General features: G+C 39.2%; 1 protein-coding gene across 7 annotated transcripts in view; it reads right to left on the bottom strand.

Annotated features, from left to right (window-relative positions):
- Positions 1-27,831, bottom strand: part of arhgap12b (Rho GTPase activating protein 12b) — a 199,258-nt gene that overhangs the window by 11,776 nt on the left and 159,651 nt on the right. For 6 of the 7 annotated variants that reach the window (XM_043690603.1, XM_043690597.1, XM_043690598.1 and 3 more), the window contains 7 exons: positions 23,662-23,775; positions 20,055-20,159; positions 13,346-13,444; positions 13,104-13,206; positions 8,204-8,320; positions 889-987; positions 57-134 (listed from right to left, as the gene is read on the bottom strand). In XM_043690603.1, coding sequence (XP_043546538.1) covers positions 57-134; positions 889-987; positions 8,204-8,320; positions 13,104-13,206; positions 13,346-13,444; positions 20,055-20,159; positions 23,662-23,775 — 715 coding nt within the window. The remainder of the gene's footprint in view (positions 1-56; positions 135-888; positions 988-8,203; positions 8,321-13,103; positions 13,207-13,345; positions 13,445-20,054; positions 20,160-23,661; positions 23,776-27,831) is intronic. The other variant, XM_043690599.1, reaches the window with a different exon arrangement.

The raw sequence follows: 27,831 nt of genomic DNA on the forward strand, positions 1-27,831 counted from the left end.
GCTGACTATACACAATGGCACCTTAAAAAGATCCTGTGCTTTATAAAATGTCTTACCATGGTTGACTGCAAAGCGAAGCTTTTGTATGACAGCCAGGTTACCACTCACTCTGTACAAACCATCAACGTTTAAGCCTAATGACATAAGATGAAAAATGTAAGTTCAGACAAGGACTTCAAGAACAACAAATTCTTGGGCTAGGAAAAATAAACAAGAGCAGAAATTGCTGAAGAAACTTAGAATTGAATGATGGTTACTGGTCTCAAACGTTAATTGTTTTTCTCTCTACACAGATTCAATAAAATTTAATTTATTAAAAAAATCTGGAATTAAGAGTCTAATGATGACCATGAAGACACTATTGATTGTCAGAAAAAACCATCTGGTTCACTCATGTCCTTTAGGGAAGGAAATTTCTGGTCTGGCCTACATGTGACTCCAGACCCACAACTAAGTGGTTGACTCTTAACTGCTCTCTGGGCAATTAGGAATAGGCAATAAATGCTGGCCCAGCCAGCAATGTCCACATCCTGTGAATGAATTTTCAAAAATACTGCCAGACCTCCTGTGTTTCTCCTGCAATTTCAAGCTTTATTAGTTTCCAGCATCCACAAATCTTTGTTTCATTCTAGACTAAGAGACCTGAATTGTGAAAATGTTATAGGTAATGTTTTCAGATTTCCATTATTTTCTTTGATACAACGAAGATGTATTAGAATAAAATGTGATCCACTGAAATTTATTTCAAATTAATGAAAGCACTGAGATAACATTTTGTTTTAGAATTTTGTGCCATTACTTTGAAAGGATAATACTTCTGATTGTATTAGAGAAGTTTTACAAATTAAATTATTGTCTTTTGAAGAATCAACTCTTAGAATGTCATACCCTCTCTCTCCACGTGGTCAATACACATCATCACAAATTTTGGTACAGTTGAATTCTCTCTTTGACAAAGACTACTTAAATTGCATCCAAATACTTGATCTGTATAAAACAAAAGTGAAAGGCAAAGTAATTCATTTTCAGATAAGAGCCCAAATTGAGGGCAACAATGATCATCACAATTAAGGGATAAATCAGAAAATAACTGTGGCACCAGCAATGTGTAGTTAACTGCAAAAGTCAGAAAGTTGCTAGTTAAGATGCCCTTTTGCTTGACAGGCATCACTATACAGATATCTTTCCCAGAAACATAGCATTCAAATATAAAACAGTTGTGAAGTTGGGGCACTCACCATTAAAAACACCAGAAAAATTAGGTCCTTTCCATTCAAGTGTAAAGCAAATTTTATGTCTGCAAAACTTAATTACTAAAATATTTTCAGTTTCAGATGGTTATGTTTAGAGTCTTATTTAGTCTGATTTTAAATAATGTCAGAGATTTTAAGCTTTTTCTTCCTGTCCCTTATCACAGTCTCTCTTAATCCCACTCTTACTTCTGAATACAGCCTCGTACTGAATTAAATATTTTAACTTATATTTTCTGGTTTAGATGTTGCAACTCAGTAAGAATTCTTCATTCTGATTTGACAAGATGGCATCCATCCTGTTTGTTACTCGTTTTGCACAGTCCCCAGATCCCTGGTAGACAGTACTGGACTGCCTGACAACTGAAAATTGCTGTGTAAGTGGCCAAAGAAAGCCAATGAGTAACTGTAAGCGCAATAAACTGTCCGTGCTGTTCAGCTGCCAACGATTACAAAATCTGGGACTAATATTTCCTTGATATCACTTTTCCTATTCAGATTTATTGAGTTTAGGAAACCATGAATTTAATTATTTTCTTAACGAGTTTCTTTGGTAACCATGAGCCCTTTGACAAAATGTTTTTCTGCTACGATAACATTCTCAGAATACAATTACTACACGATTTTCTGAAGAAAACAAATGTTCTTAAACCAGATATATTTGGTTCTTACAGAGGAAGGGGAGAGGAAATTGTAGATTCACTGGCCCCAATTTTCAAAGTCTTCTTAGATTTAGTTGGTGTCAAAGACTTGAGAAATGCAAATGTTTCATCCTTACAAGATGATGTAAAGATAAACCCAGCATCTAAAATCCAGTCAGTTTAATCTTAGCAGTAGCAAGCTTTTAGAAACCAGAGTCACTTGGGCAAATGTCAGGAAAGTTAGCATATTCAGTGCAAATCTTGTTTCAAAAACATGCTTGAATGTCTTGCTGCAACAACAGAGACTGATGAGGGCAACAGTCTTGATCCAAATGGCATTTGATAAAGTGCCACACAGCAAACATGCAAGCAAAGTTTGAACTCATAAAAAGATACAGTAACAATATGAATATATTGACTAAATAGCAAGAAAAAGTCAGTCATACTGAAAGGTTCTTCATCAAACTGGAGAAGGGCTCATACGGAATTTCCTGAAAAGTCAGTATTAGGACCCCTATTCATACATGAAGCATAACGAAGCATATTAATGAGCTAGATCTTGGAATACAGGGCACAATCTCAAAACTGACAGGATAGTGTAGAAGCTCAAAAGGACATGGATAAGTTAGTGTAATACAGTGGCAGATGAAATTTAAAGAGGAAGAAATGTGAAGTGATTCATTTTGTTAAAATGAGTTAGAAAGATAAAGGTTCCAATTCAAAATACTTTCGCAGTGGCAAAGGCATGTGCATGTCTATGTGCACAACTCATTCAAAAGATTGGACAGGTTAATAAAGCATTTGGGATCTTGGCTCTTAAAAATAGGAAACTGGTTTGGTTTCAACTAGAGTATTGCATTGAGGAAGATTGAGGAACAAATTAAGGAAGATGTCAAGACAATAGTTCCACATTGAGAGATTTCAGCGATGAAGACTGACTGCAGAATCTGAAAAAAGAAAGTTGAGAAAGGAGATTTAGAGTCGTAGAGTCATGGAGATGTACAGCATGGAAACAGACCCTTCGGTCCAACCCGTCCATGCTGACCAGATACCCCAACCCAATCTAGTTCCACCAGCCAGCATCCGGCCCATATCCCTCCAAACCCTTCCTATTCATATACCCATCCAAATGCCTTTTAAATGTTGCAATTGTACCAGCCTCCACCACTTCCTCTGGCAGCTCATTCCAGATACGTACCACCCTCTGTGTGAAAAGGTTGCCCCTTCGGCCTCTTTTATACCTTTTCCCTCTCACCCTAAACCTATGCACTCTGGTTCTCCACTCCCCGACCTAGGGAAAATACTTTGTCTACTTATCCTATCCATGCCCCTCATGATTTTATAAACCTCTATAAGGTCACCCCTCAACTTCCAACGCTCCAGGAAAAACAGCCTCAGCCTGTTCAGCATCTCCCCATAGCTCAAATCCTCCAACCCTGGCAACATCCTTCTAAATCTTTTCTGAACTCTTTCAAGTTTCACAACATATTTCCGATAGGAAGGAGACCAGAATTGCACGCAATATTCCAACAATGGCCTAACCAATGTCCTGTACAGCTGCAACATGACCTCCCAACTCCTGTACTCAATACTCTTAACTATAAAAGAAAGCATACCAAATGCCTTCTTCACTATCCTATCTACCTGCGACTCCACTTTCAAGGAGCTACGAACCTGAACTCCAAGGTCTCTTTGTTCAGCAACACTCTCTAGAACCTTTCCAATCAGGTTCCTGCTAAGATTTGCTTTTCCAAAATGCAGCACTTCACATTTATCTGAATTAAACTCCATCTGCCACTTCTCAGCCCATTGGCCCATCTGGTCAAGATCCTGTTGTAATCTGAAGTAACCTTCTTCGCTGTCCACTACACCTCCAATAACGCCTTACTGAAGTCCATATAGATCACATCTACTGCTCATCAATCTTCTTTGTTACTTCTTCAAAAATCCCAATCAAGTTTGTGAGACATGATTTCCCATGCACAAAGCATGTTGACTATCCCTAATCAGTCCTTCCCTTTCCAAATACATGTACATCCTGTCCCTCAGGATTCCCTCCAACAACTTGCCCACCACCGTCAGACTCAGTGGTCTATAGTTTCTTGGCTTGTCCTTACCACCCTTTTTAAACAGTGGCACCACGTTGGCCAACCTCCAATCTTCCGGCACCTGACCTGTGACTATCGATGATACAAATATCTCAGCAAGAGGCCCAGCAATCACTTCCCTAGATTCCCACAGAGTTCTAGGGTACACCTGATCAGGTCCTGGGGATTATATCCACCTTTGAATACATCTAGCACTTCCTCCTCTGTAATATGGACATTTTGCAAGGTGTCACCATCTATTTCCCAACATTCTATATCTTCCATATCCTTTTCCATAGTAAATACTGTTGCAAAATACTCATTTAGTATCTCCCCCATTTTCTGTGGCTCCACACAAAGGCCACAGATGTTTGAGGGGCCCTATTCTCTCCCTAGACAGAAATAATCAAAATTATGAAGGATGTGAACAGAGTACATGGGAATAAACTGGTCCCACTGTTGGAAGAACTAAGTACCAGAGGATATGCTTTGGAGATTTTAAAAAAAAAGGTAACTATATGCCAGATAGTTTAACATGTTGTTGGGAAAATGTTGAGCATTTAGAAGCCCACAGTATAATCAAGCAGAGTGAGCATTGTTTGATGATGAAGATATCATGCCTGACAAATTTATTACACTTCTTTGAGGAAGTGGCACACAGCATAGATAAAGAGGAACTAGTAGATGTAATATATTTGGATTTACAAAAGGCATTCAATAAGGTACCACACAGAAAGCTACTTAATAAGGAAACATGATATTGAGGGTAGTATATTGATATGGATAAAGAATTAGCTAACTAATAGAAAGCAGAGGATTGGGATAACAGGGCTATATTCAGGGCAGCAACTGTAACTAATGGAGTGCCAAAAGAATCAGTGCTGAGGCCACAATTATTTACAATATGTATTGACAAGGTGAATGTACTATAACCAACTTTGTGGATGACACAATAACAGGTGGAAAGGCAAATAAGGGGAAAAATTTAGAGATGGCAGTTTAGGCTATAAAGCAAGTAGATACAACAAGCTATTTTGATAACAATATCCAGAACTTGACAGGAAGGGACAGAGTACACAAACAGAGAAAACCAAGCAGTGAACAGAATCAAAAGGGATTAAAAAATAGTAAAAAAGTAAAATTGATGGTTCTTTACTTGAATGCATGTGGTATTCAGAATAAAATAATGGCTCAAAAACGGTTAAATGGGTCTGACCTTCAAGTCATTACAGAGCCATGCTTACAAAGAAATCAAAACAGAATTAAATATTCAGGTGTATGTGACTTTTCAAAATGGCAAGCAACAGGAAAGGTTGGTGGGATAGCACTGTTGGCAAGGGATGGAATAAATATCATAAAACATACAATCCATACAGGTGAAGGCAAGAAGGCACTGGTAGGAGTCTATATGCACCCTAATAGTAGGTATATGGTGGGACAGAGAATAGATAAAGAAATAATGAGGACAGGTAACAAAGGCAATACATTGATCATGCATGACTTTAAATCTTCATGTAGATTGGGATAGACAGATGGACAGAAGTAGCCGCAGGGAATTATTGTGAGTATATTTGGGACAGTTTTCTAAAGCAATAAGTTCTGAGTCAAAACAAGGATCAGGCTATTTTAGATCTGGTGATGTGTAAGGTTTAATAAATAACTTCAGCGTAGAAGATACCCAGAAAATAGTGACCATAGCTGAAGAGCTGGCTGGAAGTGGACTGGAAAAGCAGTTTAGTAGCAAAAACAGTTAAGGAACAATAGCAGATATTTAAGACATAGTTAATGGGTCACAGCAAAGACACATCCCTGTGATGAAGAAGAATTCTAGGAAGGGGTAAGTTAAAGATAGCATCAGATTGAAAAACAAACAGGGAATGTGGCAAAGCTTAATGGAAAGCCAGAAGGAAAGTTTTAAAAACCACCAAAAGGTGATGAAAAAATAAAGAGGGAGAAGTTGTGAGGGCAAACTTAAAAGCAACATTAAATGAGATGGAAAGAGCTTCTTGAAATGTATCAAACGAAAAGAGAAAAGTCGAATTGAACATAGGACCTTTAGGGAACAAGACTTGGAAAATAATAATGGGGAACCAGAAACTGGCAGAGGAATTGAATAAATAATTTGCATCAGTCTTCACAGTAGAAGACGTGAAAATCATTCCAATATTACTAAATAATCAATGGAAGGAGAATGTAGGAAATAAACAGAAAAATCATCATGAAGAAAAAGTGCCATGTAAACTAAAGACACTAAAAACTGATAAATCCCTTAGAAGTGATGAGATGCATTTCAGGATATTAGAGGAAGTAGCTACAGTGAGAATTGTGGTAATCTTCCCACAGTCCTTAGATCTTGGAAAAGTTTCAAAGGATTGGAAACTGCTAATGTAACACCTTTATTTCATAAAAGGAAAGGAGACAAAAGAAAAGGCAACTGTAGGCCAGTTTTTGAAGAGGTAACAAGCAGGACAGATAAAGAGGAAGCAGTTGATAAGTCACCACATATTAGGCTACTTAGTAAGATAGAAGCTGATGGTGTTGGAGTTATATATTAGCATAGATAGAGGATTTGCTAATTCAAGACAGTTGGGAAAAGGGGGGCATTTTCAAGATGGTAACCTGCAAATAGTGGAGTGGCAGAAGGATCAGTGCTAGGGCCACAATTATTTACAAAACATATAGAGTTGGATGGGGAATGTAAATGTACCACAGCCAAGTCTGCAGATGACACAAAGATAGGCAGGAAAACCAGTGCCAAGGATTATACTGTCTGCAGAGGGATATAAACAATTGGGCAAAAACTTGGCAGATAAAATATAATGTGGGGGTTTGTGAGGTTATGGACTTTGGCTGGAAGATGAGCTGAATATTAATTAAATGGGAAAGACTACAGAAAGCTGTTGTAGAGGGATTTGGGGGTCCTAGTGCAAGTATCACAAAATGCTAGCATGCATTTCTATAGTAATAAGGAAGACAAATGTAATGTTGGCTTTTCTTTCAAAGGGAATGAAGTATAAAAAAAGGAAGGTCTTGCTAAAACTTTACATGGCACTCGTCAGATAACACCTGGAATATATCTGAATAGTTCAGATCCCCTTATCTAAGGAAAGATAAAAGTAACATTGAAGGCAGTCTAGAGAAGCTTCATTAAATTTATTCTAGGTATGGATGGATTTTCTTATCTGGAGAAGTTGAGTATTTTGAGCTTGTACTCATTGATCTTTAGGAGAATAACAGGACATCTGATTGAATCATAAAAGATTCTAAGGGAGCTTGACAGAGTAAACACTGAGGGGCTCCCTTGTGGAAGAGTCTATAACCAGAGGGCATAATCTCAGATAAGGAGTCACCTATTTAAGACAGATGAGTTTTTTATTCTCTCTCAGCAGATAGCGATTCTGAGGACTTCTTTATCACAGCTGGCTGTTGAGGCTGAGTCAAGGTTGAGGCGGACAGATTCTTAATCAGCAATGGAATCAAAAATTATACGAAAAGGCAAGAAAGTGGAGTTGAGGATCATCAGATCAACCATGATCTCACTGAATGGTTGAGTAGACTAAATAGGCCGAATAGCCTACTTCTGCTCCTGTGCCTTGTAGATTTAAGATAATTGGCAAATATAGTAATAGCTACAAGAGAAAAAACATTTTTGTTTCACATCACCTGAAAATGGTGAGGTTCAAGCAAAAAATTAAATTATTATCTGAAACAGAAATGTGTGCTGGCTAATTAAGTGAAATAAACAATGCATAGCTAATTATAATTTTTAATTCATAAGTTGTTGTTTACTGAAAAAGTGTTTTAGAAGTTTCAAATTTTAAAATATTAGAATTCAGTAAATATGCAGGAAATCCAAAGCTACCAAAATGAAGGACATGAATTACTCGGTTCACTGATGAATTTCCATGCTTTATTACAGGGAAGTGAGCAGAAGACATTTGAAGAAAAATATGCATTTTCTTGCAGTGTGTTAAACAGTTTTGGCAAGACTTTTTAAAGGAGTTCCTTTGTTTTATTTGGTACCTGACCCAGTGAGACTGTTATTAAGAGAAAGGTAGAAATAGTTAAATTGCATGTACTCATTAGATACACCAAAAAAGTCTGTAGTAATTTATCACTGAAACACTTATAGCAAAAATAACAGGGTCTCTTTCATGCACACTCAGAAATACAACATATTGCTAACATGGCCTCATGGAAGCTACGGTACATTAAGTTTCCTTACCTTTTATATAACCTTTGTCTCGGACAGCTTGGAGTGTTGGTCTGCGTGTCAGGAACTTCTTCAATTTTGTTTTTGTCTTTTTTTGATCTGCATTATCTATGCTACTAGATTTTACTGCTGTAAACAAAAACAAATTAAAACTTCAATTGCAAAGTCAATAAAATTACAAAATATTCATATCACATTTAAGAGATGAATGTAAAATTTTAAATGTTCCTTCTCAGAGAATGATGTTGCATGACACTACCATTGACAACTTTGGCAGAAGTTGCTATCAATAGTTCATTGGCTACACATGTACTAGTTAGAAAGTGAAAATTGTGAGGTTAGAAGACAAGGGACAGCAGAAGTCCAGGATGCTAACTAAAGGTAACCACATTACCTTAAAAGGAGGTAATGCCACCTACCTACCGCCTTTCCGCCACCTACAAACGAATCCCGCCAGAGCTATGAGTGGTGCAGGAAAAGCACAGCAGGTCAGGCAGCATCCGAGAAGCAGGAAAATCAGGATGAAGGGCTTTTGCCCGAAACATCAATTTTCCTGCTCTTCTGATGCTGCCTGATCTGCTGTGCTTTTCCAGCACCACTCTAAACTAAACTCTGGTTTCTAGCATCTGCCATCCTCACTTTTGCCCACCAGAGATATATTTCCTTCCCCACTCCATCCACTTTCTGTAAAGACTGTTTCCTCCATGACTACCTCGTCAGGTCCACGCCCCCAACAACCCACAGTTACTACTTTAGCTGATTAGATTATTTATCTGGTTTCAAAACAACTGCTGTGCTCTTCCAGCACCACTAATCCAGAATCTGGTTTCCAGCATCTGCAGTCATTGTTTTTACCTCTAGATTATTTATCAGCCAATTGGTTATTAAATGAGTTTAGGCAAATATAACTGGGATTGTAGCGTGCCATGACAGGATAGTTAAGAAGGTCTTTAGCAAGCTTGCCTTCATTGCTCAGACCTTTAAGTAGAGGAGCTGGTTTGTCACGTTGAGGTTGTACAGAATGTTGGTAAGACCTCTTCTGGAGTACTATGAGCAGTTCTGCTATAGGGAGGACATTATTAAATTGGAGAGGGTTGAGAAAATTATAAAAATAGGCTGAGATTTTTTCAGAGTGTAGGAGGTTGAGGGGTGACCTTACAGAAATTTAGAAAAATGAGGGAGACAGATAGGATTAATGGCAGGTGCCTTTTCCCTAGGGTGCAGGATTTCAAGACTAGGGGCCATAGTTTTGAGGTGAGAGGAGAAAGATTTAAAAAAGACATGTGGGGAAATTTTTTTAATATACAGTGGTTTGTGGGTAGAACAAACTGGTGAATGCAGGTACAGTTGCAACGTATTTAACCAAATGTCTTTTAAACATGAATAGGAAAGATTTGAAGTGATATGGACCAACCGTAGGCAAATGGGACTGGTTTAGTTTGGGAACATGGTTGGCAGGGACATGTTGGACCAAAGGGTCTGTTTCCATACTCTATGACTACAATGTGTGGGAATGTTTGGAATGCACTGCAGCCTGGACAACCATAATTGCAGTAAAGACTTGTGGTTTGAACAACTTCAACTTAAGGGCGTTGAAGTGGAATTTGAGTTGCAGGGATTATTGAGCTTCAGGGAGGGTGAAACGTACTTGGTCACTTTATTCACATCACTTTAGAACAGTAGAATCTTAGAGTAGGTCAATATTTGGGGCAGGAGAATGTGACAAGTCATGTATAGGACCTGGCAATTGTAATGGAGGAGCCGCAATCTCTGACTGTGACAGATACAAAATTCTTGCTACCTATATAGATGAGGACAAGGCCAGCAGCATGGTGAGCAAACTGATCATAGCACCAGCAGTGCTAGTGAAAAGCAATGATAAGGGATAGTAAAGTCTGAAGGATTGATATGATTCTCCATAGCCACAATTAGGAGCTTCAACTGTTGTGATTGGCTTGATGCTATTATATGGAGAACGTGAGGACTGCAGATGTTGGAGATCAGGGTTGAAAAATGTGGCACTGAAAAAGCACAACTGGTTAGGCAGCATCCAAGGAGCAGAAGAGTCTACGTTTTGGGCGTTAGCCCTTCATCAGGAATGCGGCAGAGGTCAGGTGGGGTGGGTGGGGGTCTGAAAGATAAGTACGAGGGTGTGGTGGGGAAGATAGCGGAGAAGGTGATAAGTAGATGCAGGTGGGGGTGATAGTGATCGGTCAGAGGGGAACATGGAGCAGATAGGTGGGAAGGAAGATGGACAGGAAGGACAGTGCTGAGTTGGGGGGTTGGATTTGGGATGCGGCAGGGGAGGGAAGATAAGGAAACTGGTGAAGTCGACATTGATGCCGTGTGGCTGAAGGGTCCCAAGGCAGAAGATAAGGCATTCTTCCTCGTGGCGTCTGGTGGCTTACATTTGTGGAGGCGGCGGCTCAGGACTTGCATGTCCTTGGCGGGGTGGAGGTAGGGATTTGAAGTCGTCGGCCACAGGGCAGCAGGTTGTTTGGTGCATATGTCCCAGAGATGTTCCCCAAAACGTTCCGCAAATTGGTATCCTGTCTCCCCAATACAGAGGAGATCATATCGAGAGCAACCGACCACGTAGGTGAGGTGTTTGGATGTGCAGGAAAATCTCTGCCAGATGGGAAAAGATCCTTTGGGGTCTTGGACGGAGGTGAGGGGAAAGTGTGGGTGCAGGTTTTACACCTTTTATAGTATTAGGGAAGGTGTTGAGAGTGGAGGGTGGGTATGTGGGGGGCATGGACCTAACGAGGGAGTTACGGAGAGAACGGTCTCTCTGGAACGCAGATAGGAGTGGAGAGGGAAATATATCTCTGGTGGTGGGGTCTGATTGTAGGAGGCAGAAATGGTAGAGGATAATGCGCTGTATCCAGAGATTAGTGAGGTGGAAGATGAGGACCCGGGGTGTTCTATCCTAGTTGCAGTTGGGGTTCAAGGATGGAGGTGCGGAAAGTGGAGGAGATGCGCTGGAGGGCATTGATCACCCAGGCCGGCAAACTTCGGTCCTCGAAATAGGAGGCCACCTGGGGTGTTCTGGAGTGGAACTGCTCCTCCGAGGAGCAGATACAGTGGAGGTGGAAGTAAGGACATGATTGCAGCTGTAGAATAAATTAATATTGGCAGGGGTGGATCTAATTGAACCAACAACATAGGTAGTACTTGGAATATCATTCCAAGTAAAGAGTTTGAATTAAACCACAGAACATCAATGGTAATCATCTCTGGAATTGAAGCCCCACTTCAGGTGGTGTAGTGTCAAACAGATTAGGCAATTAAATAATTGGCTCAAAGATTGGTGTGGGGAAAAGAGAGTTTCAATGTATGGGTCACTGGCATCAGTAAGCAGGAAAGAGAGCTGTTTGTTGGAAGGGAGAGAGGAGGGAGGGAGTGCGTGGCGAGGATGATTGAAAGTGACTTTGAGTGAAAATCAGATTTGGAAATCTAAAAAGAGTCAAAGTAACAAAACAGCAGAAATGCATGCTTCTTATTTTTAAAAAAAGTTGGACAAAAAGATCGGGCTTAACAGTAGTTGTGCACAGACAGTAAGGTGTACAGTAGCAGTAAGAAATGAAAACAGTTCTTAAGTTAAAAACATTTTAATTACATGCAGAAAATATTTTTCATTATTTGCATATATTGTGTGAGATATTTGATAATAAATAACATACAAGATTATGCAAAATAATACTCTCAATCTCAAGAGTAGTAATGCTGTCAATATGTGAAGGATAGTTGCTATTATCCTCTGTAGGACAATGATTTTTTGTGATGTTGAGTTGCTGGTGTTGGACTGAGTGGACAAAGTCAGAAGTCATGCAACACTAGGCAATAGTCCAACAGGTTTATTTGAAATCACAAACTTTTGGAGCACTGCACCTGACGAAGGGGCTAAGCTCCAAAAGCTCATATGATTTCAAATAAACCTGTTGGACTATCGCCTAGTGTTGTGGGACTAATGAATTTTTATACATAGGTATGTGCTTTACTTCCCTCCCCCATGAAGATATAAATGCATATCTCTTACAAGCTTATACAAGTGAAGTCAATCTTGCATAGTAATACAGGGGAAAAAAAAGGAAGTGTTGACCCTTAATAAAGCTTTTCTTTATCACAGTCATCACAGAAATTAAATCACAACAGGCCAATGTACCTTTAATAACAGAAAACAGATGTGGACTCTTACTTCAGTTAACACATTTTACACATGGGACATGATGAACATTAATTTACAAACTCACTATCAAAAGTCTAATCACGCTTAAATGGAGCAGTGTTGTATGGGTAATTAGTTGATTACTCTTGCATACAAGATATCTTCGCTACTAATGAAACTATTCACTATTCTTGCAAATACAGACGCACAATCCTTTATCCGAAGCGCTTGGGACTAGCTGGTTTTCAGAATTCAGAAGTTTTTGAATTTTGGAATAAGTAACAGTTCAACTATGAAATTTTTAAAAATCTTACCAAACTGCAGCTTCACAGTGAGTAGTACGGGCCCTGAGACAAAATTGAGGCCTGCCAGTGCTGGGCCATGCCTACCCAAGTCACATCTGAGTGACATGCATTGAGTGGGTGTGGAGTTGGGTTAACTGCTTGCATGCCAAACAATCTTGTTAATGAGATTAAAAACTTCATGAAAAAAAACCTCCGGATTTTGGAGATTTTCAGATTTTGGATAAAGGGCTGTCTACCTGTACTTCATAAAAAATGGAGAAAAATTTCATACAAATATATTTGTTGTTAATATTGCATAATTGGGATTTCAACACTAATTATTGCAAAGATTGTTCTTGTAGGAAGAACAGTAAGCTAGAATCAATTCCACCTTCATTTTGTGGAGCGAAACCATAATATAGAGTCTGTTTTTATGAAATTATTGTGTTTTATAACTTACGCCGTGATTTCTTTAAATCTTTATTAGTTTTATCCTTATCATGTTTTTCAATTCCTGGGGACTCTGGCATATCATCTTCAGCAGCTTCATCAGATTCCACCATCTGCAATGAAATTGGTTGTCGGTTGCAGATCAGTTTTTATGCATGGTTAACAGTTTATTGGCAAATTAGTAAAAATAACTGAAATTATTACTGTGCAAAACAAAAGACACAAAGTAAAATGTTCAATTTGACTATGTACCTGACTACCAATTGTTTCCTCAAGAGCTTTATACCACTCATTGATGAGATGGTCATTGTCCAACTGAATCAATATCTCTGTTCCTTGACGTGTTTTAAGCTGGAAAAGAGCAAGTTCTTTTCATAAAAGAAACGTATAAGTTCACATTAATACATACAGTTCTTTTATCACTTACAACATTAATTTAATACAGTGCTTGGACTACCATGTACTCTCCTGTTCTATAGATGGAGCCTCATTATTTTTAGTATAAATGTCCAACAATCTGTTAATCCTGAGAAAATTCAATCATATCATTGTCACTGCTACCTAGGTGCACCTTAAATGTGAGATAATTGACAAATCCTACCATACAATACCAGGTTTGGGAAGCCTACTCTCTGGTCAGCTCTAGAATGTGCTATTCTGGCAAACTATCCCAAAACAATTTCATGAACTACCTAGATTATTTTTGCCCAGCTACTTTTCCAGTTTCTACACAGATTAAAATCCCCTCTGATTATTCCTATACCTTTTTGACAAGCTCCCATTATGTTCTCATTCCAGCTGTGTCTGTTATTTCTTGATTGGCTTTCTTCAAGACTAGGAGCCTTTAAAATGAACTTTGATTAACTTTGTCTTATATTTACTTGTTGTAACTTATGATTTACCACAACTTCTATCATTAATAATAGGTGCCATGGTAGGGTGACTGAGAACACTTTTGATTGTATTTTTCTTGTAAAAATACATATGACAATAAATTCTAAATTCTAATATTAAAGGACTGCATACCAATCCCACAAATGACTTTGGGCCTTTATCATTTTTCATTTCTACTCAAACGTTTTGTACAACATGCTTTCCTGATCTTAAGTCTCTCCTTTATTGTGAAAACCATGATTAATTAACAGGGCCACCCCTCGATTTCCTGACTTCCTGTTCTTCCCAAATGTCCTGTACACTCAATATTCAGGTTTTAATTTATGTCATCTTGCAGCCATATCTGTAATTGATATTAAATCGTACCTATTCAGTTCTATTTGCACTATTAGTGCATCTGTTTTGTTTCAAAAGCTACATACAATTACAGAGCTTTTTGCTTTGTCCTTTTACATGTTTGTATCCTCTAGCCTTATATGTTGATTTACATTTAGATTTGTACTCTTTTCTTGTCAAGAAGTTTATTTCCCCGAATACCTTTTTATCCAACAATGTCTATACGTTTTGATTTACCATTTCTTTCCAAGTTTGAGACAAATCCTTGCTCTCAATTTTTAGTTAAAAACCACTGCATCCTTAGTTATGCAGCCACAACATGGTTCAAGTGTAGGGCATCACAACTGAATGCATCACATTTTCCCCAGTACTGGTGCCACTGCCCCACAGACTGAACCCACTTTTACCACACCAGTCTTTGAGACACGGGTTTTCAATTCTATTGTTTAACGTGCACTACACCAATTTGCTTGTGGCTCAGGTAGCAACACACACAGATTATTATCTTGAGATTCTGCTTTTTAATTTGGTTCCTAGCTTCTCACTTGTCCATGCAAAACCTCTTTCCTTGTTCAGCTTATGCCATTGGCACCTAAATGGACTATGATGACTGGACCTTCACTTCTCAATTCTTCTCCAGTTCAAAACAGATGTCCAACACCCTTGCATTGGGCAAAAGACACTGCCTTCAGGATTCTTGCTCTTTGCTGCAGATAACAGGGTCATAATCTCTGACTATACTAGTCCCTAGAGGAATACAGAGGAAATTCGGTGAGGTGCCGGAAGACTGGAGGTTGGCTAATGTGGTGCCACTGTTTAAGAAGGGTGGTAAGGACAAGCCAGGGAATTATAGACCAGTGAGCCTGACATCGGTAGTGGGCACGTTGTTGAAGAAAATTGTGAGGGACAGAATGTACATGTATTTGGAAAGGCAAAGACTGATTAAGGATAGTCAACATGGCTTTGTGCATGGGAAATCATGTCTCACAAACTTGATTGAGTTTTTTTTGAGGAAGTAACAAAGAGGATTGACGAGGGCAGAGCAGTAGATGTGATCTATATGGACTTCAGTAAGGCATTCGACAAAGTTCCCCATGTGAGACTGATTAGCAAGGTTAGATCTCATGGAATACAGGGCGAACTAGCCATTTGGATAGAGAACTAGCTCAAAGGTAGAAGACAAAGGGTGGTGGTGGAGGGTTGTTTTTCAGACTGGAGGCCTGTGACCAGTGGAGTGCCGCAAGGATCGGGTGCTGGGTCCTCTACTTTTTGTCATTTACATAAAGGATTTGGATGCGAGCATAAGAGGTACAGTTAGTAAGTTTGCAGATGACACCAAAATTGGAGGTGTAGTGGACGGCAAAGAGGGTTACCTCAGATTACAACAGGATCTTGACCAGATGGGCCAATGGGCTGAGAAGTAGCAGATGGAGTTTAATTCGGATAAATGTGAAGTGCTGCATTTTGTGAAAGCAAATCTGAGCATGACTTATACGCTTAATGGTAAGGTCCTAGGGAGTGTTGCTGAACAAAGGGACCTTGGAGTGCAGGTTCATAGCTCCTTGAAAGTGGAGTTGCAGGTAGATAGGATAGTGAAGAAGGCGTTTGGTATGCTTTCCTGTATTGGTCAGAGTATTGAGTACTGGAGTTGGGAGGTCATGTTGCAGCTGTACAGGACACTGGTTAGGCCACTGTTTTAATATTGCATGCAATTCTGGTCTCCTTCCTATCAGAAAGAAATTGTGAAACTTGAAAGGGTTCAGAAAAGATTTAGAAGGCTGTTGCCAGGGTTGGAGGATTTGAGCTATAGGGAAACGTTGAACAGGCTGGGGCTGTTTTCCCTGGAGCGTCGGAGGCTGAGGGGTGACCTTATAGAGGTTTACAAAATTATGAGGGGCATGATTAGGATAAATAGGCAAAGTCTTTTCCCTGGGGTTGGGGAGTCCAGAACTACAGGGCATAGGTTTAGGGTGAGAGGGGAAAGATATAAAAGAGATCTAAAGGGGCAACATTTTCACACAAAGAGTGGTACGTGTATGGAATGAGCTGCCAGAGGAAGTGGTAGAGGCTGGTACAATTGCAACATTTAAAAGGCATTTGGATGGATATATGAATAGGAAGAGTTTGGAGGGATATGGGATGGGTGCTGCCAGGTGGGATTAGATTGGGTTGGGATATCTGGTCGGCATGGACGGGTTGGACCGAAGGGTCTGTTTCCATGCTGTACATTTCTATGACTCTATCTTGCATGGGTTAGAACATTTTAGTTATGAAGAGAAGCTGGATAAGCTTGGGTGGTTTTCTTTTGAGCGGAAAAAGCTGAGAGGTGAGGGTATGATTGAGGTGTATAAGATTATGAGGGACAGGGTTAGAAAGCAGCTGTACCCATTAGTTGAAGGCTCAATAATGAAGGGCATAACTCTAAGGTGAAGGGCAGGAGATTTAGAGGATATTTGAGGAAAACATTCTTCACTTAGAGACTGGTGGAATCCAGAATGCACTGACTGGGAGGGTAATAGAGGCAGGAACCATCACAACTTTTAAAGAGCACATGGATGAGCATTTAAAATGTCATAGCTCTCAAAGCTATGAGCCAAGTGCTGGAAAGTGGGGTTCGTATGGATGGATCGATGCAGGCTTCATGAACCTCTTCTGTGCTGTGTGACCATAATTACATTCCTTGATGCAATTCAGTTCAGAACTTAACTGTGTCTTATATAGTCTTTACAGTCGGAGTATGTTTACATTAGGGAACATTCAACGCAACATGAATCCCTGATGAAGGGCTTATGCCTGAAACGACAATTTTCCTGCTCTTTAGATGCTGCCTGACCTGCTGTGCTTTTAGACAACTTGAATACAATAAAGATGGCAGAGCAGGTGATCTGTTGTGACTGCAGGATTGAGAGCTCCTGGAATCTAGATTAGATTACTTACAGTGTGGAAACAAGCCCTTCGGCCCAACAGGTGCACACCTACATTCTGAAGTGCAACCCACCCAGATCCATTCCCCTACATTTACCCCTTCACCGTAAATGTACCACCGTGCCATGGGCAGTGAGCTCATTCACCATGCAGCGTTCGTTCTCAACTAAACATCCTGGATTCCCATAGCTATGTTACCGCCTTACATCTTCTCATCCCTGATCAAAGACCAAATCAGAAGAACCTATCCCAAGGAATATCCTGGAATAAAATATCCATGTCGCTTTTCCCATCTCTGATGCATTGCAATGTCTGCAACCCCACCCTCCACCTCAAAATCTGAGGCTAGGTTCCTTGAGCTACAAATACTACAGATATGTTTGCCCTAGATCAAACTAGATGGGCGGCACGGTGGCACAGTGGTTAGCATTGCTGCCTCACAGCGCTAGAAACCCGGGTTCAATTCCCACCTCAGGCAACTATGTGTGGAGTTTGCACATTCTCCCTGTGTCTGTGTGGGTTTCCTCCGGGTGCTCCAGTTTCCTCCCCCTGTCCAAAAATGTGCAGGTTAGGTGAATTGCTAAATTGTCGGTAGTGTTAGGTAAAGGGGTAAATGTAGGGGAATGGGTCTGGGTGAGTTGCTCTTCAGAGGGTCGGTGTGGACCTGTTGGGCCGAAGGGCTTGTTTCCACACTGTAAGTAATCTAATCTAGATTCCAGGAGCTCTCACACCCTGCAGTCACAACAGATCACCTGCTCTGCCATCTTTATTGTATTCAAGTTGTCAAAAAGCATAGTACTGGAAAAGCACAGCAGGTCAGGCAGCATCTAAGGAGCAGGAAAATTGTCGTTTCAGGCATAAGCCCTTCATCAGGGATTCATGTTGTGTTAAATGTTCCCTACTGTAAACATACTCCGACCGTAAAGATTATATAAGACACAGTTAAGTTCTGAACTAGATTGCATCAAGCTCTAACTTAAAAACAACACTATGGGGAAAAAAATACTTTTATTAAACCATCATCTCTTTTTACTAAAGAGCGACATAATCTAAATGTCTTGCAGAACTAAAGAACAAGTTAATCTCATGTTGTCCTTTTGGCAGATTTCACAATTCAGATTTCAATCATCCGGCCACTTTCCTGTCCATGATAACCAGGGTTTCAAATTCTCCTTTTATGTAAGCACAACAAAATAATACATATCACAATGTTTCAAATTAAAGGGAACATTTGAATATTGTGCCATTGCCAGGAAAAATTGCTCAGAGAAAACATAATGTTGTTAACTCTGCAGAATGGAGTACTCAGTCACGCTTATCTCAACCAGCCAATTTGCCTTAATGTTTCTACTTTTATGAAGGCAAATTCTCATAGCCCTTTCTGTGTTAAATGGATTTGAGTCAATACCATTACTTGATTTGGAAAACAAATGATACTGCCTCCCAAGATATTTCTGAAAACTACCAACTCATATGTTTACTAGCATTTTGAATTTTACTGGGAAATATGTTTCAACTGACAAATTTGAATATGACCAGAAATGCAATTAGAACTTAGAACAGTACAGCGTAAGAACATATTTTTCAGCCCACCATGTCTGTGTCAACCATGACACCATTCTGAACTGATCCCATCTGTCTGTATGCAGTCTGTAACACTCTTTCCTGCTTATTCAGGTGTCTTGTCTAAATGCCTCTTAAATATTGCTTTGGTATCTGCATCTAATACCTCTCCTGGCAACGAGTTCCAGATAATTACCAGCATCTTTCACACACCTTTAAACTTACTCCCTTCACTTTAAACCTATGCCCCCTACTATTTGAGATTTTCACTCTGAGAAAAAGATTCCGCTGATCCACCTTATCCATGCCTCTCATACGTTTATATACTTCACCCCTCAGCCTCCAACATTCTAGTGAAAATACGTATGCCCAATCTCTCCCTATAAACAACACACTCCAATCCAGGTAACATCTTGGTAAACGTCCCTTGCACCCTTCCAAAGCTCCTACACCCTTCTTACAGTAGTGTCCTTGTCAACGTTTATATTCAATGCCCTGACCAATGAAGGCAAGCACACTATACACCTTCTTTACCACCTTATCCCTCTTGTGTTGTCACTTTCAGGGATCTAAAATTTGTAGTATCAATTAGTAAGCTACATTTACTCAACTCTATTCATTCTGAAATGAGCATCCTATTTTGCACTGGTGTGTAACATCTTAATTGATCCTGAGTCATCAGTTTCTCCGAATGAGACTGCCACTTTTTAGTCAAGGTTCCAAATCTACTGGGAACAGAAACTGACACTGCTCAGTCATTTCATTGAAGACTATACAACATTGAAAAGATACACTAAATCCAGGACAAATTGCTGATTGTCAAAACCCTACAGAGAGCTAGATTACAGTCATACTGGACTTGAAAAGGTAATTCTCTGCCTCTCTCTCTCTCTCTCCCCACAGGTGCTGCCAGACATACTAAATTCCTCCAGGACTTTCTGTTTTCCATTCTAATTTCCACCATTCACAGTTTTTTTTCTTTTATACAGCTGCATAATTATTTGTTAAGTATCAGAAACTTAAACTGATTACTGAGGTGAATGATCAGGGTAATATTGCAAAACATCTAATAACAATTTTAAAAAATCCTTGATTGTTATCATAACCAGGAGCTATTGATTTAAAGGACTAGTGAGTAACAATGATTAATGCAATAATGTGGTGACAAAGTGCCAACCAATAGATGACTACATGCTTAGAACATAGAATATAGAAAATTGTGGTTATAAATTAAAATATTTACCTCAATTACATTTTTCTTGCTGGATTTGTCTTTTGAAGCCCATTCTATTGTAGCTCCCTTTAGATCCACAGTGAACTCTGGTTTGGATTGGTTGCCACCAAATTTCTAAAATTTCAAAAACTGAAATTGTTAACATTCACTTGGATTATAAAAGACCAAAACAAGTATCCATTTCTGTTTTCATCAATCTGGTCCCCTTCCTTTCAGAAGTCACTGACCTCTTAATAAGGCAGCATTTTCTGGGTGCTGGTCATTCTTAAGTATTTTCTCAAGGGTTAGCCCTTATAATCTAACATCTGCGTGGCATCAAATTGAATGCAATCTGTCCTCATTAGCATGCAAACTTCAAGCATTCATTTCTAGATATTATCTCTAGTCAAAACGGCATAACTAGGGGCATGGAATTGTGCAAAGACGATAAAATAATGATCATTAATGCGAGAAAATGGTTTTTACATTGAGCATATTTCACCTGTTTCCCTGGTTCCACCAATGTACATGGAAACCATATTTGTGATAGTTATTATAATAAGAATTTAATGGAATTCTGATGGCATAATTTACACCCATAGTCTCTCTCAGTTTTATTCTGCCCTAGTAAAAACAAAATTTCTTAAAATCACTAACTACCTGTATCTAACTTTTAATTGCATTAAAACTTAATTTTCATTGGGTACTTCAAAATGCAAAGAGACCTATGGATGTAAACTCTCTCAAATATGTGTGCTTAACTATAAATCACAAATGCCTGTTGAATTACGTATTGCTATATTATACTTTTCAAAATAATTTCAACCTCCACATATAATAGGGACTGTTTTCGTCTCAAGGGAGTCACCAGAGTCACTGTGAGGGAGGTGACATTGGTGAATGTGAATGGTAGGATTGATTCTAGTTTTTGAAACAAATTAGTAGACTAAAATCCCCTTGACATAGGTTTACATCTTGTGTTGCTGATAAGTCCAGCATTTGTTACCCATCCCTAACTGCCCTCAAGGTGGTGGTGTCGAGCTTTCTTCTTCAGCCATTATAGCCCACCTGTCGACTCTTCAGCGACTTTTCTTTAGCAGCTTATTTGGCAGTAAGTGGATTGCTACGCTATTTCTGAGGGGAATTTTGCTGTGGATATGAAGTCACGTGTAGACAAGCAAGGACTGCAGCTTTCTTTCCCCAAAGGCAATAAAGAAATAGAGTTTTATAAACAATAGATGATTATTGCATGGTCATTTCCCAGGAAATCTCCCAGGAAGGACAGAAGGTAAATTATGGAAGGCAAGATTTATTTATTAACATAATTTATGAATTATTTTAATAACCCAAAGACTGTTCAAAGTTCACTCCAACTTCACCTTCACCAATTTAACTTTTGCAAGTTAATCTGGGCATGACAGCATTGGTTGGAGTGACTATTGGACTGTCTTTGTAGAATCAAAGGCCCATTTTCACACTGAGAACATCTTTTACTATGTTTTGTAGCATTGCCACCACACTATAGATTAGTAGTGCATTTTAGAGCCCAAAGTTGGGACATCCATCAAACTATCAGCAGCAACAAAATTATACACGACCATGCTGCATATTGCATAATCCAGCATCATCTAGTCCTTTTGACTTTTACCATCTAGAAAGTGGGCAACAAATGCATTGAAACACCATCACCTCGAAGCCACACACTATCATGACTTGGAATTACAATGATATTGCTCACTGTTACTAGATCAAAATCCTAAAACTCCCTTCCTAACCACACTATGGGTTCTACTTCCATTACATGGACTGCAGCAGTTCAAGGAGAAGGCTCACCACTGTTCTCGTATGGGCAATTAGCAACAACCAATGAATGCTGGTCCAACCTGTAATGGCCACATTTGTGAATGAATAAATATTTGAGAAGTTTACTTTCTTATCCCCACCAAGCCAAATGTAGTACCCTCACTCAAAGAGGGCTGCTAAATGAAAGCAGCACCAAATTTAGCTGAAAATGAGGTGCCACTGTGATGAAATTACCACAGAAGAAATGTGCTAAATTGTGAAAGCAATACGCCATGGGCAGAATTAAGGTGATTTCACAACTAAAAGCTTGCAAACATTACCACATCCAATTATGGTGGTGCTGGACAATTAAGCAACTAATGAAAAGAGGTGACTGCATGAATATTTCCATCCTCAATGACTGTGGAGACTCGAATCTGAGTCCAAAAAAACAAGCTTGATATGTATGCAACCCTCTTCAGCCAGGAATGCTGAATTAAAGATCTTTTTCAACTTCCTCCTGACGAACTCACTATTCAGCCAACTTGATTAATTCTATGTGACAACAAGAAACAGTCAATAACACTGAATACAGTTATAGTGTACACCCTTCAACAACTTCCAGGCTATAGTGCTATAGTTGTGCACTCCTCAATTGGCTAAATGTTTCAGTACAGGTAACCCTGGCATCCACTCAACAATATAGGAAACTATGTAATTATATTCTATCCACAAAAGGGAAGACAAATCTAATTGCCATTTTATTAGTCTGCTTAATTGCCAGCAGATTGATGCAAGTAATAGCCACACCATCATCAAACGGCACTTAATCACCAATAATCTGCACAGCAAATCTCATTTTAGAATCCACCAAGACCATTCAGCTTCCAATTTCATTATAGCCTTGGTTCAACCATGCAAATTCTATGTTCCTGAGATGAGGCAAAATCGACTGCCCAAGAACACTTAACAGTATGTGCCAAAACCCACAACCTACGCCAGGTAGAAGGACATCATCATCAAGTTCTCCTCTAAGTGTCCTCCAAATCAGAAAAGGACGTAAACCAAAACAGCAAAAATGATAAGGATTTGGTGATACTTTTATCCTTTCAATGACAATTGTTAAGCTAAATAAAGAAAGAACATTTACCTTCTATATTCCTACAATGTTGTTCTCAGCATGTTCTAATGATACTGTGTAAAGCATCAATTCAGTTCCTTGTTTTGTTACAAGTTTTACTAGGTCATACATAGTTTTAAGCTGGTTATTAGAATAAGTATAGTGGGACAGTATGACAATTCCAAAAATGGAAACCAAACTACCATGGCAAAGATGAGGTAGAAATTTTCATGGTTGAATACCATAATTGAATAACTTCAGCTTGATCTTGATGAGAACTCCAAGTTCTACGGTGGTGAAGGGTGCATCATCAACAGAATTAACACTAATCTATCTTTACAAGACTATATCCTAATACAGTAATACAGAACAGGACTACTGGCAGCCACATGCATTCCTGTAAAAAAAGAGTAATATGGCCATTTGCTTATTTAGTGTGTAAGAAGACAACAAATAAATTTCATTACAACACAATGAAATAGTTATTTGTAATAAAGCTCTAAGTGATGTTAAAAGGTCTAATAATTTAATGCATTTTTTAAAAATTGCAACATTGAAAAGTGCAGCAAAGATATCCACAAACCGCTTAAACTTACCAGAAACATGCAAGAAGCAAACGAAGCAGACATGAAATTTTCTAGTGAAGCACACCCAAAATTACTGTAGACCATGAAATGCTGATGAAATGTGATTATACGTTTTAACTATGTCAAGGTGCATGCAGAAAAAACATACAGTGGCAGTTGGACAGTTTACATAGGTGACTGCAGGTCGACACTTGACAGCACTTTTCCACTTGGCAAGAAGAGAAAGCAAGAGCTCTGGAACTGAGCTCCAATGGTAGAATGACTTGGTGGAAAGAGGGAAGAAAAGTGAAGTCACAAATGGAAGTCATAAATGAAATGCACAATAAATACAGTAGCAATATTTTCTGTAGCTTTACAACTAAAATCTCCACAGATAATACTTTACAATATATGTTTTCTGAAAGATTAAGTGATAAAACTAAGACTTATCACACATTAGTGATATTAGGTATCCTGCATTAATACAATGCTTTATCTTTAAATTATGCAGTCTGTCAGCTACATGTGTATACAGATCTTCATTGGTAGCTTCAATACAACTTTGGCAAAACAATTTTAAAAAGAAAGTGAACTGGCTTAACCTTATAATAAGGGGAAATGATAACCAACATCAGTCCAATGCATTAAAGAAAGAAGTGAATGAATGATTTTGATGAATGAATGATTTTATTGTCATGTGTATTTTAGTGAAAAATACAATAAAATACAGTGGAAAGCTTTCATTTGTTGCCACAATACAGCGCCATTTTGATAGTTTAAGAAAAAAAGAAAAATGAAGAGATATAGCTTAAACAGAAGTCCATCGACATTCGAGTTCTGAGTCACTCAGAACTACACTGCATCGCTGTCATCTATGCCAGACCCAACTAATGTCGAAGTTGCCAATCCTCATGCATCATCTTTGCCGCTGGGCTGATTCAGCTCCACCACGACCTGCAGGGGACCTGCTAACAGAGTCTCTCACTGCCACCCACCTCGTCAATGATACCATGATCCCCTTGCGCCGCCACACAGACTCAACCAATGACAAAGTTGCCGATCCTCAGGTCCAATCTTTTGCCTCAGGGCTCACTCCGCCATGAGTCTGTAACAGGTTAACTCACCACTGTCAATGCCATTCAAACTCTTCACAGTAAGTAAATAAAGTAAGTAAAAGAGAAAAAAGAAAGGCGAAACAGAAAAAAGAAAAGCAGACGGAGCAGTGAGCCCTGAGCCCAGGAGCCCCAATGTCCATTAGGAAAATAAATATTTTTTTTCTCCATGTGAGCAGTCTTTTGCCTTACTGACAGTGACAAAAGTACATGAGGGAACTCTTCATCCACTGAACATATTGCTACTAATTACACACCAATGGACCTGAACTGTTGAAATGACTGTCTCTTGCAAAAAAAAATTGCATCCTTTGTATGCAATCTAAAAATTCTCTACAAAATAATGCAGCATGACTGCTGATTAGCCATGCTTCCAAAAAGAAAATCACAGCTGATTTCTGCATTGCTTGGAGTGAAATTTGGCATAACTGGAAGGAAATGAGCTGTAGAGGTATCTACTTGGACAACACATTTATGAATTGACTAACCCAATCCTCTTATTAACAACTTTCATTTATATGATGCCTTTAGCAGAGAAAAAACATCAAGGAATTAAGGTGACTGAGGAAAAGTCTGATCAAAGAAGTATGAGTTAAGGAGGGTCATAAAGAAGGACAGAGAGCTAGATAGTGCAAGAGGTTCAGGAATGCAATTAGAAAGTTTGGAGCAAGTGGCTAAAAGAATAAACAAAAACAGAAATTGCTGGAAAAGTTCAGCAGGTCTGGCATCATCTGTGGAGAAAAGTCAGTTAAAATTTCGGGTCGAGTGATCCTTTCTGGGAATGGTTAACTCTGATTTTTCTTCATAGATGCTGCCAGACCTGCTGAGTTTTTCCAGAAATTTCTGTTTTTGTTCCTGATTTATAGAATCTGCAGTTCTTTTAGGATTGGGGTGGAGTTTCAGGAATGGAGATCAGATGAGAAGTTAAAATATGTCGCAAGGTCATTAACAGATTTAAACAACAGCTACATGCATCAGGAACATTTTCTGTGAATGCAAAGAGCCCTAAAACAAGTACTGGGAGATAGCCAATTTGTTTGTTCCAAAATTGCTTAGAGTACCAAATTTTTGAGATTTGCATTTTGATGGCAGAAAATTTATTTCAGTTTTCCAATCTGAAAATGACACATCCATCTCTGTTTGTTTCCTGTTAGTTATCCAATATATACTGGTGTTAATACCCAAGGTCAGATCCTGCAGCTGGAGTGAACTTAGAAACAATTGGGGGAGCACTGTGGAGAGGATAAATTGAGGCCCAAGTTTATCACGCACCTGAGAGAATTGAGATTTTTGAGTAGGATTTAGGACACTTGCGCTAATTGACTGCTCCTCTTGCACTTATTGACAGATGCTGTTTTTGATCTCTTATGTTTGTATGTTCTATTCCTCTTGTCATTATAGTCATTATGTCATTATGTTCTATTCCTCTTGTTATCATTACTGTATCACTTCCCTCATTATTGTTATAAAACTTCTTTTAAACTATCTAAATCTTGCCTAACATGAACCCTCCAAAAGGAGATTGTGGTCAATCCGGACATAGGAGATGTTTGTTTTTACTGCAATGAAGCCTGTTACATGGGCTTTTCCTCCTTCATTCTTCTCTACTTCCTCTTATGTCCAATGTGGCATTTTCAGAAAGTAGTGGCCGGGTCCTCAAATTAGGAAGGTTGTGGCAGATATAAAATATGACTAGAAACATTGAGAACTTTTTTAGCATGCAATACAGAGACCCCTTGACTGATGCAGGCAGCAAAGTGTTTTCTTCAGCAGACTTATGGTTCCATTACTCTTGTTGAAGGCCCTCTGACCTGTGATGATGGAAGAGGGTTAGAGCCATATATGGAAGGAATATTTCCATGCCTCCAAGTAACCACCTCTTATTTGTCTTGCAAGCCTGAAGTTCATCAATAGTGTAGACTGCTGAAGGAGGAAAGCAACACTGGTGCTTTCAGGATAGTAGTTATTCACAAATGAGAATGACAACCATGAGGGTGTTTAACATGCAGGTAGACTGGGAGAATCAGGATGGTATTGGACCTCAAGAAAGAGACTTTGTGGAGTGCCTCAGAGATGGATTCTTAGAGTCTGGTGCTGGAGCTAACCAGGGAGAAGGCAATTCTGGATCTGGTATTGTGTAACGAACCAGAATTGGTCAGAGACCTCGAAGTGAAGGAGCCATTGGGAAGTAGTGACCATAATACATTAAGCTTCAATCTGCAATTTGAGAGGGAGAGGGTGCAGTCGGAAGTGACAGTAATTCTGTTGGATAAAGGGAACTATGGAGCTATGAGGGAGGAGCTGGCCAAAGTTCAATGGTGCAATACCTTAGCAGGCATGACTGTGGAGGAACAATGGCGGATATTTCTGTGTATAATGCAGAAGTTGCAGGATCAGTTCATTCCTAAAAGGAAGAAATATCCCAGCAATGGCATGGGCGGCCGTGGCTGACGAGGCAAGTTAAGAAACATATAAAGTTAAAAGAGAAAAAGTATAACATAGCAAAGATAAGTGGGAAAACTGAGGACTGGGAAGCTATTAAAGAGCAACAGAGGATTACTAAGAAGGAAATACGCAGAGGAAAAATGAGATACGAAGGTAAACTGGCCAATAATATAAAGGAGGATAGTAAAAGCTTTTTTAAGTATGTGCAAGGCAAAAAAATGGTTAGGAATAAAATTGGGCCCTTGAAGACTGAAACAGGGGAATATATTACGGAGAACAAAGAAATGGCAGAAGAATTAAATGGGTACTTCAGATTTGTGTTCACTGGGGAAGACACAAGCAATCTCCCGGAGGTAACAGTGGCTGAAGGACCTGAACTTAAGGGAATTTATATTTGGCAGGATTTGGTATTGGAGAGACTGTTAGGTCTGAAGGTTGATAAGTCTCCGGGGCCGGATGGTCTACATCCCAGGGTACTGAAGGAGGTGGCTCGGGAAATCGTGGATGCGTTGGTGATTATTTTCCAGAGTTCGATAGATTCGGGGTCGGTTCCTGAGGATTGGAGGGTGGCTAATGTTATACCACTTTTTAAGAAAGGTGGGAGAGAGAAAGCAGGAAATTATAGACCAGTTAGTCTGACCTCAGTGGTGGGAAAGATGCTGGAGTCAATTATAAAGGATGAAATTACGACACATCTGGATAGCAGTAACAGGATAGGACAGAGTCAGCATGGATTTATAAAGGGGAAATCATGCTTGACTAATCTTCTGGAATCTTTTGAG

This window comes from Chiloscyllium plagiosum, chromosome 5 (assembly GCF_004010195.1).
Source record: "Chiloscyllium plagiosum isolate BGI_BamShark_2017 chromosome 5, ASM401019v2, whole genome shotgun sequence".
In the NCBI taxonomy this organism is placed as follows: Eukaryota; Metazoa; Chordata; class Chondrichthyes; order Orectolobiformes; family Hemiscylliidae; genus Chiloscyllium; species Chiloscyllium plagiosum.